Here is a 15,232-nt window from a genome sequence, read left to right as displayed (position 1 = left end):
TATTTATGGTACACTCACCTAACAGTGTGGTGCAGGTTCAGACATTCATTCTGCTGCCTGGGGTAAACACAGGAGTAAACAGCAGAAATGGGCAGTGGGTGCGAGAGACATGTGGCAAACCCAGCCATGAATCACCCTCTCTGAATCAGTCATGTCAGGAACACTTCGCAGCATGGCTTGGTTTGAATTTTAAAGTGTAGCACTATGCTTTTGAAGGTTTTCAGTATCTGCTCTGGTCTGTTGTGGCCCAGGTCCAGGTGCTGAGAAAGGCAGGGTGAGCTCCAGCCTGTTCAGGACATGACAGTTACTATCTTGTGTATCAATTAAAACATGAAATCAGAGATGCACCACTGATGCTGGGTTAAGGAAAGGAGAATTACATTCTCACTCCCAGCAAGGCAAGGTGCTGCCAATGGAGATGGCTGAGACAGCAGAGAGCTTTCTCACCTTCGCAATCACCTCTTATCATCAAATGCAGCCCCAAACACCACATCTGCACCTGCAACAAGGTTCAAAAGCAACAAAAACTCTCCTGATGCCTAAATGTAAATAATCATAATACACTTTTATTTCTTATAAATATTTCTTATAATTATTTCTTTATCTACTGATAAAGCCACAGAGATATGGTCATTTCAGGCTGCCGCACAGGCATCGAGCACAGTTAACAGACTGACTGCAAATGCTGGGGAAGACTGGAAAAGTTCAGTGCAAGTCAAATGATCATCTATGGCTTTAGACACAACTGTTTTTTGGACCACCAAAATGATTCATTTCTAGTGCATTCTGTTAACTTCCTGAATTTCTCATTAATCTCAGTGACAGTTTACAGATTGTCCCTTGTTCCTAAAATGATTGCTCCTCACTCTAACTTTAAGCTGCAACATATACAGTTTCTGTGTCTATATTTACTATGAAGCTGTTTTCTTTTAAACAAAGAGAACAAGAAATACATTTCTCCTTTATGATCTTATTTTATTTCATTGGGAACTGCTCGAGTCCCAGACTGTGAATGGGAAGGCACCTAATGTGACAGATGAAGAGTTTTAGGAGGAAAAACATTTTTTCAAACTATTCTTTAACATCTGTTATGGAACTACTCAACACAAAGGCCTTTGAAAATGGTAGTTATCCCCAGTACAGAAATATAAAAGACATGATTTTTAAAAGATTCAGAGCGTGGCTAATGGAGAAAGACCTCCTCAACCACTGTGGCCATCTCCTTTATGAGGAATTGCTTTATCTTAAGTACCTGAGGATTTCATGTCATGCAAACCATTTCTAAAGTACCTTTCATTCCCTCAGTCAATTAGACAATTTATGAAAACGAGCAAAAAGTGGTTGCTTATAGATAAGAGTCAAATGGTTAACAGTGAGCTCCTTCTGCACTTGGGTCCTTTGTCAGAGCTGCTTCCTGCACCAGCTCCCCTTGAAGTCATACCCGGAGCGCATGCTCCTGTCCACAGGCAGAGGAGCCCTCTGGACCACTCTGCATGGCAGCCTGCTTCCCTGGAAGCCATGGGAACATTATCTTCGCCCGTCTACAAGATCCAGATGAAACAGGATGAGAGCCTGAGAAGTTCTTGGGTAAAAACAGCAGTAACTGTACAGATATAAGCAAACATTGTTCTCTCCATTCATGTGAGAGCTGGACTGCATAAAGCTGTGTTACAAATATGCAAGACCCAAGCACTGTGATAAATCAAATTTCACCTGACCTTGCTGGTGCAAGGGGTTTTGCTGCTGTTTAGCAGCTTAGTGTCAGTGTTCTGGTTTTGGTGACAGCTGTCTCACAGGAACTGACAAACTGCACGATTTACCTTTCTTTGTTTGTTTATCTTCCTTTGCTTCTGCAGCTCATTCCCACTCTTTGTTAAACAGCCTGAATCATTCTGAGCACACTCTGCAGAGAGAATGAGACTTCAATAGTGGTCAGCGCTAACCTACTTCTGCTCTCTAGCCATTGGCACAGAAAGTAAATGCTCCTTGATTTTGATGGAGAAACAGAAACAGGTCATGGTTGAGGGCTCTTGAAATTGCACCAGAATCTCTAAACAGGTTGAACACATCACAGCCTTACTGCTCTTTACTCCTGACAAACCGACGGTGAGTGGTATCTGTTCACCTTAACAATATTGTAAGGAGCTGCTTGAATGAAAAATAGTGCAAATAGGAAAGAAGAAGAAAAACAAATACCCCTTTGCATCCCATTCTGGCTTTCCCCCAGTTCTGGATGGTGATGGTCTGATCCACAGCTCCTCGAGTCGCTGTTCCCTGAGTCTTTATTTGGTGAGAGTTCTGAATGAATATTGCCCACTTCTTTACAAACATGAGGGAGGTAGAATAAAAGAAAGAAAATAAAAGCTGAACCCTTTAAAGCATCATGATTTTCAGCACTGAAGAGTGCTTTTATTTCTCTTTAAATCAGTTTTTATAATTTGAGTTGTCATGACAACATGGTGCAACACTTCACTGCCATGACAATCTGACAACTTTCAAAAACAGTAAGTGCTGTTTTTACTCTGTTTTTCAATCGCTCCCAAGGAAACAAGCTGTTATTTACTTCTGTGACGAAACTCATACGATACCATAATGGATCCAATGTCAAGAAAAATTAAAGCATAGAATGGGGGAAACAGGAATGGAAAATGTGCTTTTGTGTACATAATTACTCCATAAAAGTACACATTTTTTCCGCTTTCTTATCCCAATTCACCACCATAACTTTGCTCATTTCCACCTACAAATTCATGGACTTTCTCCTCAACCCAACAAGAACACAAGATCACTCACAATCTCTTTTCTAACAAGCAGATTCATTCAGTAATTTCATGCTTGGTTGTGTCCTAGCATTTGGATACCACACAGCAAACTGAAGTCAATGAAATCTCTGTGACAATGAGTTAAATCCAGGGTAGCAATATATTTGTAAATCCCACCAGCTTACGTGAGACTTGTGTGTTAATTCTATGGAGACCATAAACCCACTGGCTAACTCTGCTAGAAAGAGAAAGGAAATATTTCCAGACACTGGAACTTGGTTATCTACATTCTTCAGTTGTGGCAAAAATCACTGGGATGATTCCTATTCTGTCTTTCAAAGCAACTGTGAGGAGTTAGAATGGATCAAGGTCCACCTCTAGAAAAGCAGAATGAATGCAACCACCCCAACTCTGTCACCTGAGGCAGCTGGATGCTACCAAAATACAGCAGATGCCCTCAGTGGTAAGGGACGACATTATGGTCATTTTCTGTACGTGGACAGAAATAACCATTTCCTAGCTGCCATTTTTGAGGAACAAGAAAAAGCTGGAAACACTTGACATCAAAATACACCACGGTAAACACCACTTCATGCAGGGCAGTCTGATGGAGGCTGTTAAAGCACATAGGCATTCATGATCCCACTTAACTGTGAGAACCTGCTACTTAAGGCTCAGTGGGGCTTCCTTGCACTTGCCTACCAGTCCATTCCAGCTTTCTCCTCACAAGATAGACACAACCAGGGGGAAGGGGAAGGAACCCAGGGGCCTTAAGCCTGACACAACACAGTAATGTCTTTAGTACTTCAACAGTCCTTTTAAACTAAAGATAGTATGTAACGCCAGGATATGAGAAGCAATATTACTTTTAGGATACTACAGCTGAGAAACTATTGTTTTTGTACAAACTTACCTCTATGATGAAGTGTTAAAACTATATAGTCATGTGAAGGCAATAGTTTTGGAAGTAAAGTTGCATGTGTTTTGCAGCATCAATACCTAATAACAGAACATGAATAGTTCTACAGACAGATAAAAGCAGCACAGTATCACGATTAATATTTTACCTCCTATTTAAAACATTTCATGTAGTTTGGCTGCCCTATTCCAAAGGTTAGCGACTATTATTTACCCATAAGAGGCTCAGATAGAGGTAAACTAAATCAGAAATGTCAGTGCCTCACCTTCTCTTCTATGAGAGTTCAAGACTTCGGTTTTCAACATGCTTATGAGAAAGGAGCTTATGAAAGAACCAAAACAGAACAGTTAAAAATCAGTCGCATCCTGAAAGATCTAATCCAGCTCCTACACTTCTATAAGAGACTCCTTCTACCGATGACTACATAACCTAAACCAGAGAATAAGCACATTATACATAAGCTCCTCATTAAGAAAAAAAAAAAGAAGGAAAATACCACTCCGCCTCCAAAATCCCACACAGCTCTAATTCCACATCTTTATGTCTCTATTTATTACCAGTTCCAGTTGACAGGAACAGATATAGCCTTTGTTTCCACTGGTATCTCATTAGCAAAACAAGGTTGCCAAAAGCCAAAACAGTTCGAGATGTTGTTTCACAGAAGTTGCCTATAAACCAATTTTCGTTTATGTTTATCAGTCAAAATGCATGTGTGCCTTTTGTCACACAGGCCTACAGACAGGATTATCCTGCTTTTATTCTCCCTACAGGTGGTATCCAATCAAAATTATGGCATTTACTGCTTTACACTCTGAAAAAGCACATTATAAGTTAAGAGTTCTTCTAAATCACATGCCTAGGCACTGCTGCTCTAGGCTACAATTTCTTGTCATCCAGGATGATGTTTGTTACTTCACAGCCATTTCAACAGGACGAAGTAAGTCTGAGTGTGACTGGCCTTTGTTGCTGCTCACAGCTACTGATGTCAAGTGTTTCTTAGGAAATTACTTGGGGGGAGGTTTGTAGCCTGATCTCTCACTGTGAGGAGATAGTAGAAGGAGAGGTGAAATTCAGAGCAGAGCTGGAAGGGAAAGTGGCATCTCGGGGTAATGCTCAAGTTTCTGAACAGCAAAACAGCCACTGGACTCAGAGACTTATCTGCTGGGAACCTGCACTTTGACCCTGAAAGGCAGATAGCAGAGACACTCATAGGCACCATTCAGCCAATAACTTGAATTGAAGGACAACATGCCAGTGATAAATCATTACTTAATATGGCCTACATGCATGACAAATAGTGTAAAGGACACGTCGTGTGATGACACTGATTAGTAGCAGATAAATTGTTATGGCCTGGGAATATTTTTAAGCATGAGAATACTAAAATGCATTTTCAGGAGTGCTGTACTACTGACTTCAGACTGCTTCAGTAGTAAACACTGACTTCTCTTGTTCATAATATGGTTTTAATCACACAGATGGAGGAAAGTGAGATTTTTTTCCACTCACTTGAAATGACCCCAAATACAGAAATTTGAGCAGTGATGTGCAAAGAGTAAGGATACCCACCCACATGTGATTATAACCTCAGTTGTGCGATGGATCTTTTTCCTGCTGATAGCATTAACAGGGAGCTGCAAATAAATATCAGGGCAGTATGAAAACGATGAAGAGAAAGAAGGAGTGAAAGATGCACTAAAACACAGGAAAATGTCTATTGTCTGAAGACGGATGATCCAGAGGAATGTGGACACGTAATTCGATCCAGTGGAGAGAAGGGAAGAGGTAGCACCTATCGGCTTTCAGAAATCACTGGTTTGGAAAATAACTTAACCATCCACCTAGCAGCATTCCTCTTGGATTCTTGCTTTAGTTCACATTTACAAAAACATTTATTTTAAAATCAAGCAGACACAAATCCCACAGAAATCCTGTAAAATAATCTATAGGTCAACAAACTGTATCTTTACTTAGATTAAATGTATGAACACACTTAGATGCCATTTAAATGTGCAAATATACTTGCTCTTTGCAAATATTTGATGTAAAAATGTAGGGAAACTCTGTTAGGGAAGCACCTAGCACATTTTGGATAGTACTACTAAATTTAAACCTTTAGGATGACACACAGCATTACAGAGAACAACCATTCAATTATTAGTGTACCTCCGAAAGACATATATTCATTGTCCTTCCTATCAAATTTGTTTTGTTTGCAGTAACGGACTCACAATTTGACTGTCCTTAAGGATTCTGAAGTGTCCAAGACATGATTTTAATGTGATTCATGCCTGAAGAAAGAACAAGTCTAGCAAGCACAGTAACATCACAAAACAAACACATTTCTCAATATTCTGAATGAATATACAGACAATACAAGTAATTTATTATTCTCTATAAAATTGACATGATACTTTTTACTTCTGAATGGGCTTTTAATATCACAGTGAAAAAATACTTACAGACTTAGGTTAAATGCTACTTCTACAGTTGTAATAAAAACAATAGGTATGTATGGCCAGTGCTAGCATCTGACCTCTTCAGTTACTTCTGAAAAATTTATTTTGTGTAGAAGAGCAACACTGTCAAATATCAGTATAAATGTAAGCCTACTGTATAGTTCTTAATAAATTTTAAGCTGGTAAGTATGTGCATACACACATCCAAAGCTCTTGTCTGACCAACAATAAAACCTTAGTGCACTTTTATAAGATAATTGCTATGATGTCCTTAGGAAATCATCTTCTTTGCTTGCATTCTGTTTTTGAGATCCCATTTCATTAAGGTTGCTGTTAACATGGATTAAAATGGAAGCTAAGAAAGAAGGTACAACATTAGCAGTAACGCATCAAAAGTGTTATGTTGAATTCACTTTCCTTGTATGTAAGGCAAAAAGTATGAAGCAGCTAGAAGCTGTAGCAAACTTTTTATCTGTCAGCATTCACTGAAATTGTCAGTTTTCTAAAGCAATACTGCAGACTGAAAACACTTAGGAGTGCAAATGCTTCTTCTAACACGCAATTCATAGCAAAAGAGAGTAACATGTTTAAAGGGAACTGTGGTAATATAAATAAATAAATGTTAATAATCATCATCAGTCTTCCAACAGTTTCCCACGGAATTTGTTGAGGAGGTTCAGAAAAGTTGCTGATGACCTGCTAAAGGATTTCCTTTTTAAACTGAAAGTCACTTAAAGAAATTACTGTATAAACCTACTGCGTCAAATGTAATCAAGTTGATTGGTAAATATTAGTGTATTTTTCTATCATTGGAATTTGCAGCAGAAGCAAATATGTAGGATATATGATATGTAGCACACACACACAGAAAGTTTGACTGAGGTTGCTTGAATGATTTATTTCTTTCTTATCCCAAACCATGAGTACTAAGCTTCATCACTGATGAGATTTAAGGGATATCACCACCTCTCATAAAAAAATTGCATGTGGCACTATGTGTGTATTAAGATGTTTCCCTGTCCAGCAAGTAACATGCTAAAGCTCTCCATCCTTAAAGAACATGAATAACTCCAAGTCATATATAATGAATATGAATATGGTAATACATAATACTTTTCTTATTTATTTATTTTTTCTTTTTAATTTATTATTATTATTATTATCCAGACTGGACAGTCTCAAGTAGTATAACCTCTTTATTTCAGGAATAGACTTACCCTTGCATATTTGGACTCATTTGTACTGGGCACAGTCTCTCGCTGATCACTGATAGCAGCCTGGAGGAAAAAAGTAGTATGCACTTGGATTTGCAATGGAACTCAGCTCTCACCGATTCCCTCAAAGTTTGACTGCCTTATGCCTAAGAGTAGAACATAATCCAAAATACAGCACTTTATCTAGGTGCCCCTGAGCTGTTTTGAAAACTTGGCCTTGATCCCAGCCTGTCTCACCCTCCTCTGATTTTCAGAGAAACAAACTGTACCACAGTCATTTCTACACCCCAAGCTTTCTTGCTTGCTCCTTGGACAACCCCCACCTCCCATCCTTATCTCAACAGCAGCCATTTTCCATTCCTTTTGTAAATTTGCACCTCATTTCAGGCTGACCTACAACTACGCAAAATTGAACACAGATTGGGAGAAAATCTTATCTTAAAACGTAGAGACAAGAGAATGTTTGTGTCTTTTTAGCCATTTCTTTTCAACCACCCATTTTTTTCACTGAACTGCAATGCTAGCACGTCAGTGCTACTGATACATTGACATTCCTGCAGAAAACAAGGAATGGCCACAATGCTTTCTTGCCTGCTTTCTTAGGAAGCACAGCATGGAATTCGCAGATTGTCAGCCCCTGTTCTCTTGAGGTCGAAACCTGCTGCACATTCATTTGAATAGCACTTCTCTATTCCTTAAACCATAGTGTCAGAGCTATTTGTATTTAACATGTGTGAGATGGAGTCGTCACCAATCCCCACTGCTCCCCAAGTCAGCTAATGTCATTACCTACCAATATGTAACATAACTTCAAAACCAAAGCTCCAGCTCCAACATCACCCCCAAAGATTATTTTATTACAGCACTTATCATTACGTGATCTTAAAAGTTAAGTCTCCCACGAGGGAACATTCCTTGATATTAGCCAAACCATGAGACTAACAAAAACTTTCTATAGTTGTAACATATGGATTACATTTGAACTGACAGTAAGTTTTCCTCTGGACCGATACCCTGTCGCCTCCGTACATGGCTGTGCTTATGGAGCTCTTTTTAAGCGCAGCTGCCCTGAAATAAACTCCTACTTACTCCTACAGTATTTCACACCAGCCAATTTAAATATTTTAATAATGAGTAAAAAGCTTAAAATGAAGATAAAATATTCTGTCAAGCCACAGACAGTGCTGACAGTTCAAAAAGAAAATGCTTTCTTTGCAGCATCCATCGGCACATCTGGCTGTAGGCTGCACTGTATCTCTGGACTGCTCAGGATTCCCGGTCTCCATTTCCCTCCTCTCCAAACCAAACTTCTCATCAGATGTGCAAATCAAAGAACCACCAAGTCAGAAACAGACAGAGGTCAACACCACAGTGTGTGACTGGATCTCCTGCTGGAGGTTGGAGAGCTGTGGCCTTGGACAGAGAGGTCCAGGGTGGGCCTGGTGCTTCTAGTGGTTGTGGTGTTGGTCACCACAGCTGTGCTGGAACGTTTCTGGTGAGCCCCACAGAGCTTCTCAGCCCCAAAAGCATCACCACAACATTCCAGAAAAGGTGTCTTCCTTGGAAAGCCATCTCCATGAGGTAATAAGAATCAGGTCAGCACCCAGGCATAACTACAACTTACACAACTTACTGGCATTAGCCAGGAGGGCATTTCTCAATGCAAATGTCAGCTCTGAAGGATACCAGGAGCTAATGCTAAAGCTCTGACTGTTCTCTTGTCTTTTTGAGCTTTTGTATGCAGAGTTAAGAAGCAAGCTAACAGATTCTCCCAACATCCACCATGTTCTGGCAGAAGGAAATGCTTCAGATTTCATGGTTATTTGGGTTTCCGAGTGCCAATCACTGTTTCTGTTTTTATTTATTTAACAGCTATCTGAAAATGAGAAACTTAGCAACATATTGTGTAGCTGATTTGGCTGATAATGCCCTTTTTTTTAAGCTCATTTCCTGCTTTAGGAGAGCGTGGTAACAGAACTGGATATTTTTATTCCACTTAGACAAGGCACTGCATTTAACCAAAGCAAGAAAAAAATGCTGAAAAGGAAAAAAAATATAAACTGCAAACTGATGAACAGATTAGATTCATTTTCACGTATCCCCTTTTTTTTTTTCTTTTTTTTTGATATTTTATTATTAACTAAGCTAAATTCAGCTGAGCACAAAAAATAGAAAATGTTATCCAAAAACAAAAGCTAACTAAAATGAGCTGATATAATTCTTTTTTTTATTATTATTTAGTTGTGAGAGACTTTAACCAAGGGAAAAAGAAATACATATATATATATAATTGTATCTATAGAGAAATACAACTATCAAAAATAGTTTTTAACTTAAAAAGCAAATTAACAAGAAAGAAAAGGCCCTAATTACTTCTCAGCAGTGATATAGCTTGCTTCAGTGAATATTGCCATGTCTTATAGTTGAATTCTATAAACATTTTCTGTGCTGATAGAGAAGGGTGCACTTCACATTCCTTTCTCAATATGGTAAAGCTGTAACTTATACCTCTGACTTATCATAGCATTGGGAAACACATGTTTTCCCCTTATTTGGTAGCACAGAGCATCTGGAAAGGAAAAGGGGCATACTTCACAGTACCAACTGTGAACAACTATCACAATAGACCTGCCTAAAAAAGCTGGCACATCACCTAGTTTGAGCAGGATATAAAAGCAAAGCTGCTGATGCTCCCACCACTGCAGAACTGCTCAGGGTTCAGCTACCCATCCTGCTGCTGGTTTCCATGTGAGCCAGCATCGTTTTCCAGTTCTTACATATCAAAATCTTCACTGGCAAGGTGAAGGTCACAGAGCTGTGGTGCACTCTTATTCTCAGTGCATCCCATAAGGTATGAAGACAAGGCAGAAAAGGGAAAGGCTACGCTGTTTCTTCCCATTATAGAGGGCAGAGTTGTTAGGGTAGCTCTGTAGTTGAGTTCAGGATGCCCTTAGCTGCTAAAAATATGGGAGTGAGGTAGACTTTAGGAAACCTGGTGCCAATCTCAGTAACCTAAAAGCTGTGTTTGGAGGTAGCTGAACACCATGGATCCCAGAATTGGTGATCTTAAAGCTCAGGAACAGAACCAAAAATATTCAGCTCTGAACAAGTGCTGGAAGCTCTGAGGTTGGGCCGCTATGAGCAGCCCTGCACCAGTCTTAAAGCCTGGAAGTTACTGAGCTGTCTGCCCTACCCTTGAGCCGCTCCAGGATCTGCCTTCCTCCTGAACACCAGGTCTCACATTTCCAAAATTTTACTTTTATTTCTAAAGTGCAGAATAAGAGGTTGCCATTTATTGGGAAGAACAACCATTTAGTAAGAAAACTTCTAACACAAGAAGTGAAAGGACTAAGACTTCTCTCCTTTTCCTCCAAAATGCCTCAGCCACACCTCCTGGAGATCACTGATCACTGCACCATAGGCCAGGGCTTTTCCATATGGCATGTGCAAACCACAGGGACTGGTACACAATTCTGCCCAAGCTGCTGAGCACTTACTCCTGCATATGCAAGCAGCTGAGAGGTGGGGCTGGCACTACAGCTGATGCTGGCTTTTAACATAGTCCCATCTGGAAAGGCCTGGTCAGAGCAATGTTAGAAATGAAATGTGTCTCAGGGTCCAGTTTTGGACCCTTTGCAGTGATACAATCCTCCGTTTTGACTGCATCTGATCACCATACACATACATAGAATTTTTTAAATCTCTTAAGTATCCTACATTTTATTTTTGGCCAATAGCAGTTCTGGTCTCACAGGCATCAAGAAAAACAAAACAAAACAAAGAACAAATAGGCTTAAACTGAACTTCAAGGAGATAACAAATACTTAGATGAAGGCTGTCAGAGAGGTGACATTATCACCCCCTGTGGATAGCCTGCAGATGAGCACACAGCCTTTGAAAACCAGTCGGTGTGGTGCTACCACTAATACTGCAACTGCCACACACTAGAGGCCACAGGTGGGTGGTGGGAGCCCTCCTGTCAGGACATGTGCAGAGGTGCACAGCTTCCACACGCACAAGATGCAGCAAGCTACGGTTATAAAACCTGATCAGAAAGTGAAGTTCAGTTTGTTCTTGTTCCCTTGAAAAGCAATACAAAACTCTGCAGACAACTAGCTTATCTGGGCAGCTGTAGGAAAACAGAAAAAAGGGCTGGTTTAGTGCCCTTTTCTAAATGGAAAATTATAACAGAGGGCAAAGTAATATTTCCAAGGACACAAGTCCAACCTGGGACAGACTCCACAGGGGAAATTCCTCAGAAAGTCACTCTGCAGAAAGTTAGGGTCACTGCTCCCCCATCCTCCCCACACTCCATAAAGTTGGGATGCTCTGCATCTAGAAGCGCAACTACAGAGGGATGGTTTTTTTTCTCTCTCTCTCTCTTGCAATACATACATCCATACGCACATCATAACCCATAATGTATCAATTAAGCTGGTCTCATTTCTTCAGATCTTTACTTGCTGAAAGATCGTTTTAAGAACAGAAACGCAAAGCCAAACAAAAAATTTCTTTCTGGGTGCTTTTGAAGAAAACAACTACATGAGCAGTTATCTGGCACAGGCAAGACGGGAGATGACAACCAAGGGAGAAGATTCAAGAATCTCCGAGGATGAGGCAATTCCTACTGTTTTGAACTGCGCCTATGAGCCCAGAGTTGGACAGCAAACGCTCCCTGGGAGGAGCTGCAAAGGAACATGCTGCACAGCTATACAGCAGATGATGGTATCGCTGTCCTACTGTTTCTGGTGAACTTTACCACATGAAGCAGCTATAAAGCATTTACAATGTCAAAGGAGCCATGATCTTGGAGAACCCCTGGGGAACATGATGGAAAGAAATATCCCCTCAACACAGAGAAGCACCACCGCAGTGTTAATGGTTTTAGTTGTGCAATTCAGTCTGTTCTGAAGCTCGCTTACGCTCTTTCTGTAACTGAAACCGGGTTTACGTCTACACACCTAAACCATCGGGAATTCCTGTAATCTGCTCTCTTTGATATCTGAACTGGCCATCTTTAAAAAGATATGTTCCAGTGCAATCAGACTGTAGCAGCTTGATTCAGGATTTACTACATGGAAATCTTGCAACCATCAAACCAACCTAAGTAAGTGATCACAGCAGTTCCCTCTGGATTCAGATGGAACCATTTCCCCATCCTTAAGATGTTAAAATAGCAACTGTAAAAAACAATTCTAAACTGCTATAAAATGGGATACATCCTTTAATTCTTGCTACTATTTTTTTTTTCTATTTTATTTACATATCACCATTCATCAGCATCATTCAGGCGTTCAATAAACATAAAAAGAGACAAAGGCAAAAAAAAATCCCACATGAAAAGACATTTTCATTATGAAAAACAAACAAGTCAAACAAAAAAATCAACCACAGCAAGTCGTGCTCATATACTGAAACACACCCCTTCAAAGAAACAAATTACTGATTACAAACAACACAATAATGGCACAAACACTATGAAGAAAAAGCCTTTCTTTTATTCTTTGTCACGAAATGTAATGAATACTGAGATGACGGGCAAAGAAGGCTTAGTGATTCATTGTCAAATGCCATCACTGTATGGAAAGCCTGCTTCTTGCACTGGGGTAAGAAGAGTTTCTAAGGGTTGATTTTATTATAGATAGTACACGATGGTATCTCTGTCCTTTTCTGGGCGGGTCAACACTACCCGCATGGCACAGCACTCAAAGAAACATCTCACTCCCCCATGTACTGAAATTTATGTCAGTTGGATGTCATTAATAATGCTCTCAAACCAGATACAAGCAATCAAAGTAAAAAAGACAGATACAAGCAGGATTTTTTCTTGGAGAGGATAGAAGGGTCACTGTTCTACACCTGCATTTTGATTTAGGCAGCACATTATAAGAAAACATTTTCAGTCAGATTCATATATTTTTATGCACATACAGCAGAGGTTTATTTTAAGAAAAGCACCATAGGAATGCAGTAAGTAGAGTAGTATGACCTGCTTGTTAGGATAAAATAAGTTTTATTCTCAAAGATCCCTGATAATCTCGTTATCATTTTTCCCAGAACAGATGAATCACAGATTCCAGGACCCAGCACCCTTCTCCATAGAGAGCAGTTATCCCTCCAGCATGAGCCGCACATCACAAGCAGTGCCAATTCACAGAAACAAAACAAACATCCCCATCACCCCGAGCCGCCTCGTTTGATCTCTCTGCAACTTGAAAGTAACGCGAGGTCAGGCAGGGGCAAGAGCTGGAGAGAAAGATTGCCATGCAATGCTGGGACACCCAGCAGGCTACAGCCTCTGAGGTGCACCGAGTTTCTCTGCCTGTTTCCTGATCCCACACCAGCAAAACCACCAGCTGTTCAGCAGAACTGCCTGATGCCCCAGGTCAGTGCTAAGCCAGCACCCCAGCATGCTACCAGGAGCCACTCATCTGCTGGATGTCTTACTCCTGGTTTGAGTCACAGAAGTCTTCCACCACGTGTGACCATTAAAGATTCCCTCATGCTTTTGGCAGGGGAACGTTAGCCCTCCTGACCTGAGCAGGTAATTATTTTTTGCCTGTTTAATTTCCACCTGGAGTTCTGGTTTCCTTGTTTTCTGTTCCTAAAGGGTGCTGTATGTCACAATTTATGGAAGCAATCCCTAAAAGAAAACAACAGATCCTTTGGGACTGGACTGTAACAAATACAGCATAATTAGCAAATAATATAAAATAAGGGTATCAAAATCATTTGGGGGGAGTATATGTTTTAAAATTCATTTCTCGTTTCTTCCAGGGGTTCATACAGCCAATCCTGAATTTACAGTGAGGTGAAGGAAGCACCCTGCAACATGCCAGGAGACCAACATGGAGGGGTGCCAAATCCCCTCTCCCATGCAACAATTCAGTATCACTGCAGCTTCACTGCCTTCCGAAGCTTTGCATTCATTTTGCTGAGAGTAGGACAGAGAAACATTCAGGTCTCCTCATTCTCGGTCACCAGACTGACCAGACTGACTGTCTCCCTTTTCTTAAGCCTAAAGACAAAGAAAACACTTCCTAGCAAAATGACAGTATGTTCAGTGACAGCACCTCTAGAACTGTGTGAAAGTAAACTCAGCAGCATTTTGCGCAAACATCTTCCTGAATATGTATTTATTTTTTACAGCAAATCTGGAATTCAAATCAGTATAAAGCAAATTTCACTTCATTTTGTTGTTGTTGTCATTTTTGTTGTTGTTGTTATTGTTTATTGGCCAATGTGTTTTTAAAATGAGGCCAGCTTTGGCCAAAAGAGTCACAAGCCACTGCAGGCTTTGTCTGAACTGGAAGGCTGGTGTGAAGCCTAAATCCAGGCAACTTCTGTTTTATCCACAGCACAGATCCAGAGGTGTTAACTCTGCTTTAAAACTCTGGACAACATCTGAACAATTTCTAACATTTTGCTTGTGCTTCTCTCCAAAAAATAAGAAAACGGAGCAGGTACATATTAATTGTTTTGCTGTATGGCTCCTAGAGGAGGGAAGAAACTTGAGCCAAAATATCAAAGAAGTTGAACTCATTTCCATTTGTAAAGAACTGCTTTACTGTCTGTCTGCAAATAAATCTCCTTAGTAAATAGCTCCAAGGTTGAACCAGAGAATATTGTATGGATCAAAGAATTCATGTCTTCCTGTGTAAAGTGAACAGGCCGCAAGCTCACTTGTTTGTCTAAAACAATTAGGGCTGGTATGAAAAGGAGGGGGCAGGGACAAATAAGCCGCAGCTGATTTTACTTTGCAAAATATTTGGGGGGGGGGGGGGTGAGGAGAGGGGGGGTCAAATTAATAACCAGTCAGGCCCCAAAACAGTCTAATCTTTGTCAATTGGTGCCAAATTATGCAAGGTGCTGCCAATT

The 15,232-nt window shown here is 40.3% G+C and overlaps 1 protein-coding gene across 19 annotated transcripts in view; it reads right to left on the bottom strand.

Moving 5' to 3' along the window:
* The window catches only part of TRPS1 (transcriptional repressor GATA binding 1), a 209,990-nt gene that overhangs the window by 63,883 nt on the left and 130,875 nt on the right, over positions 1-15,232 (bottom strand). For 12 of the 19 annotated variants that reach the window (XM_015856211.3, XM_085537049.1, XM_015856208.3 and 9 more), the window contains one exon: positions 7,358-7,417. The exons of 5 other annotated variants lie outside the window; for them this stretch is intronic. In XM_015856211.3, the coding sequence (XP_015711697.2) occupies positions 7,358-7,417 (60 nt within the window). Of the gene's footprint in view, positions 1-6,105; positions 6,496-7,357; positions 7,418-15,232 lie in introns of those variants that run through there. 2 more of the 19 variants (XM_085537051.1, XM_085537050.1) reach the window with 2 other exon arrangements.

The sequence above is a fragment of the Coturnix japonica genome, chromosome 2, assembly GCF_054131305.1.
Source record: "Coturnix japonica strain WE chromosome 2, WE-NBRP24, whole genome shotgun sequence".
Taxonomy (NCBI): domain Eukaryota; kingdom Metazoa; phylum Chordata; class Aves; order Galliformes; family Phasianidae; genus Coturnix; species Coturnix japonica.
Note: the sequence above shows the minus strand (reverse complement) of the source record. Positions and strands in the feature narration are given on the sequence as shown.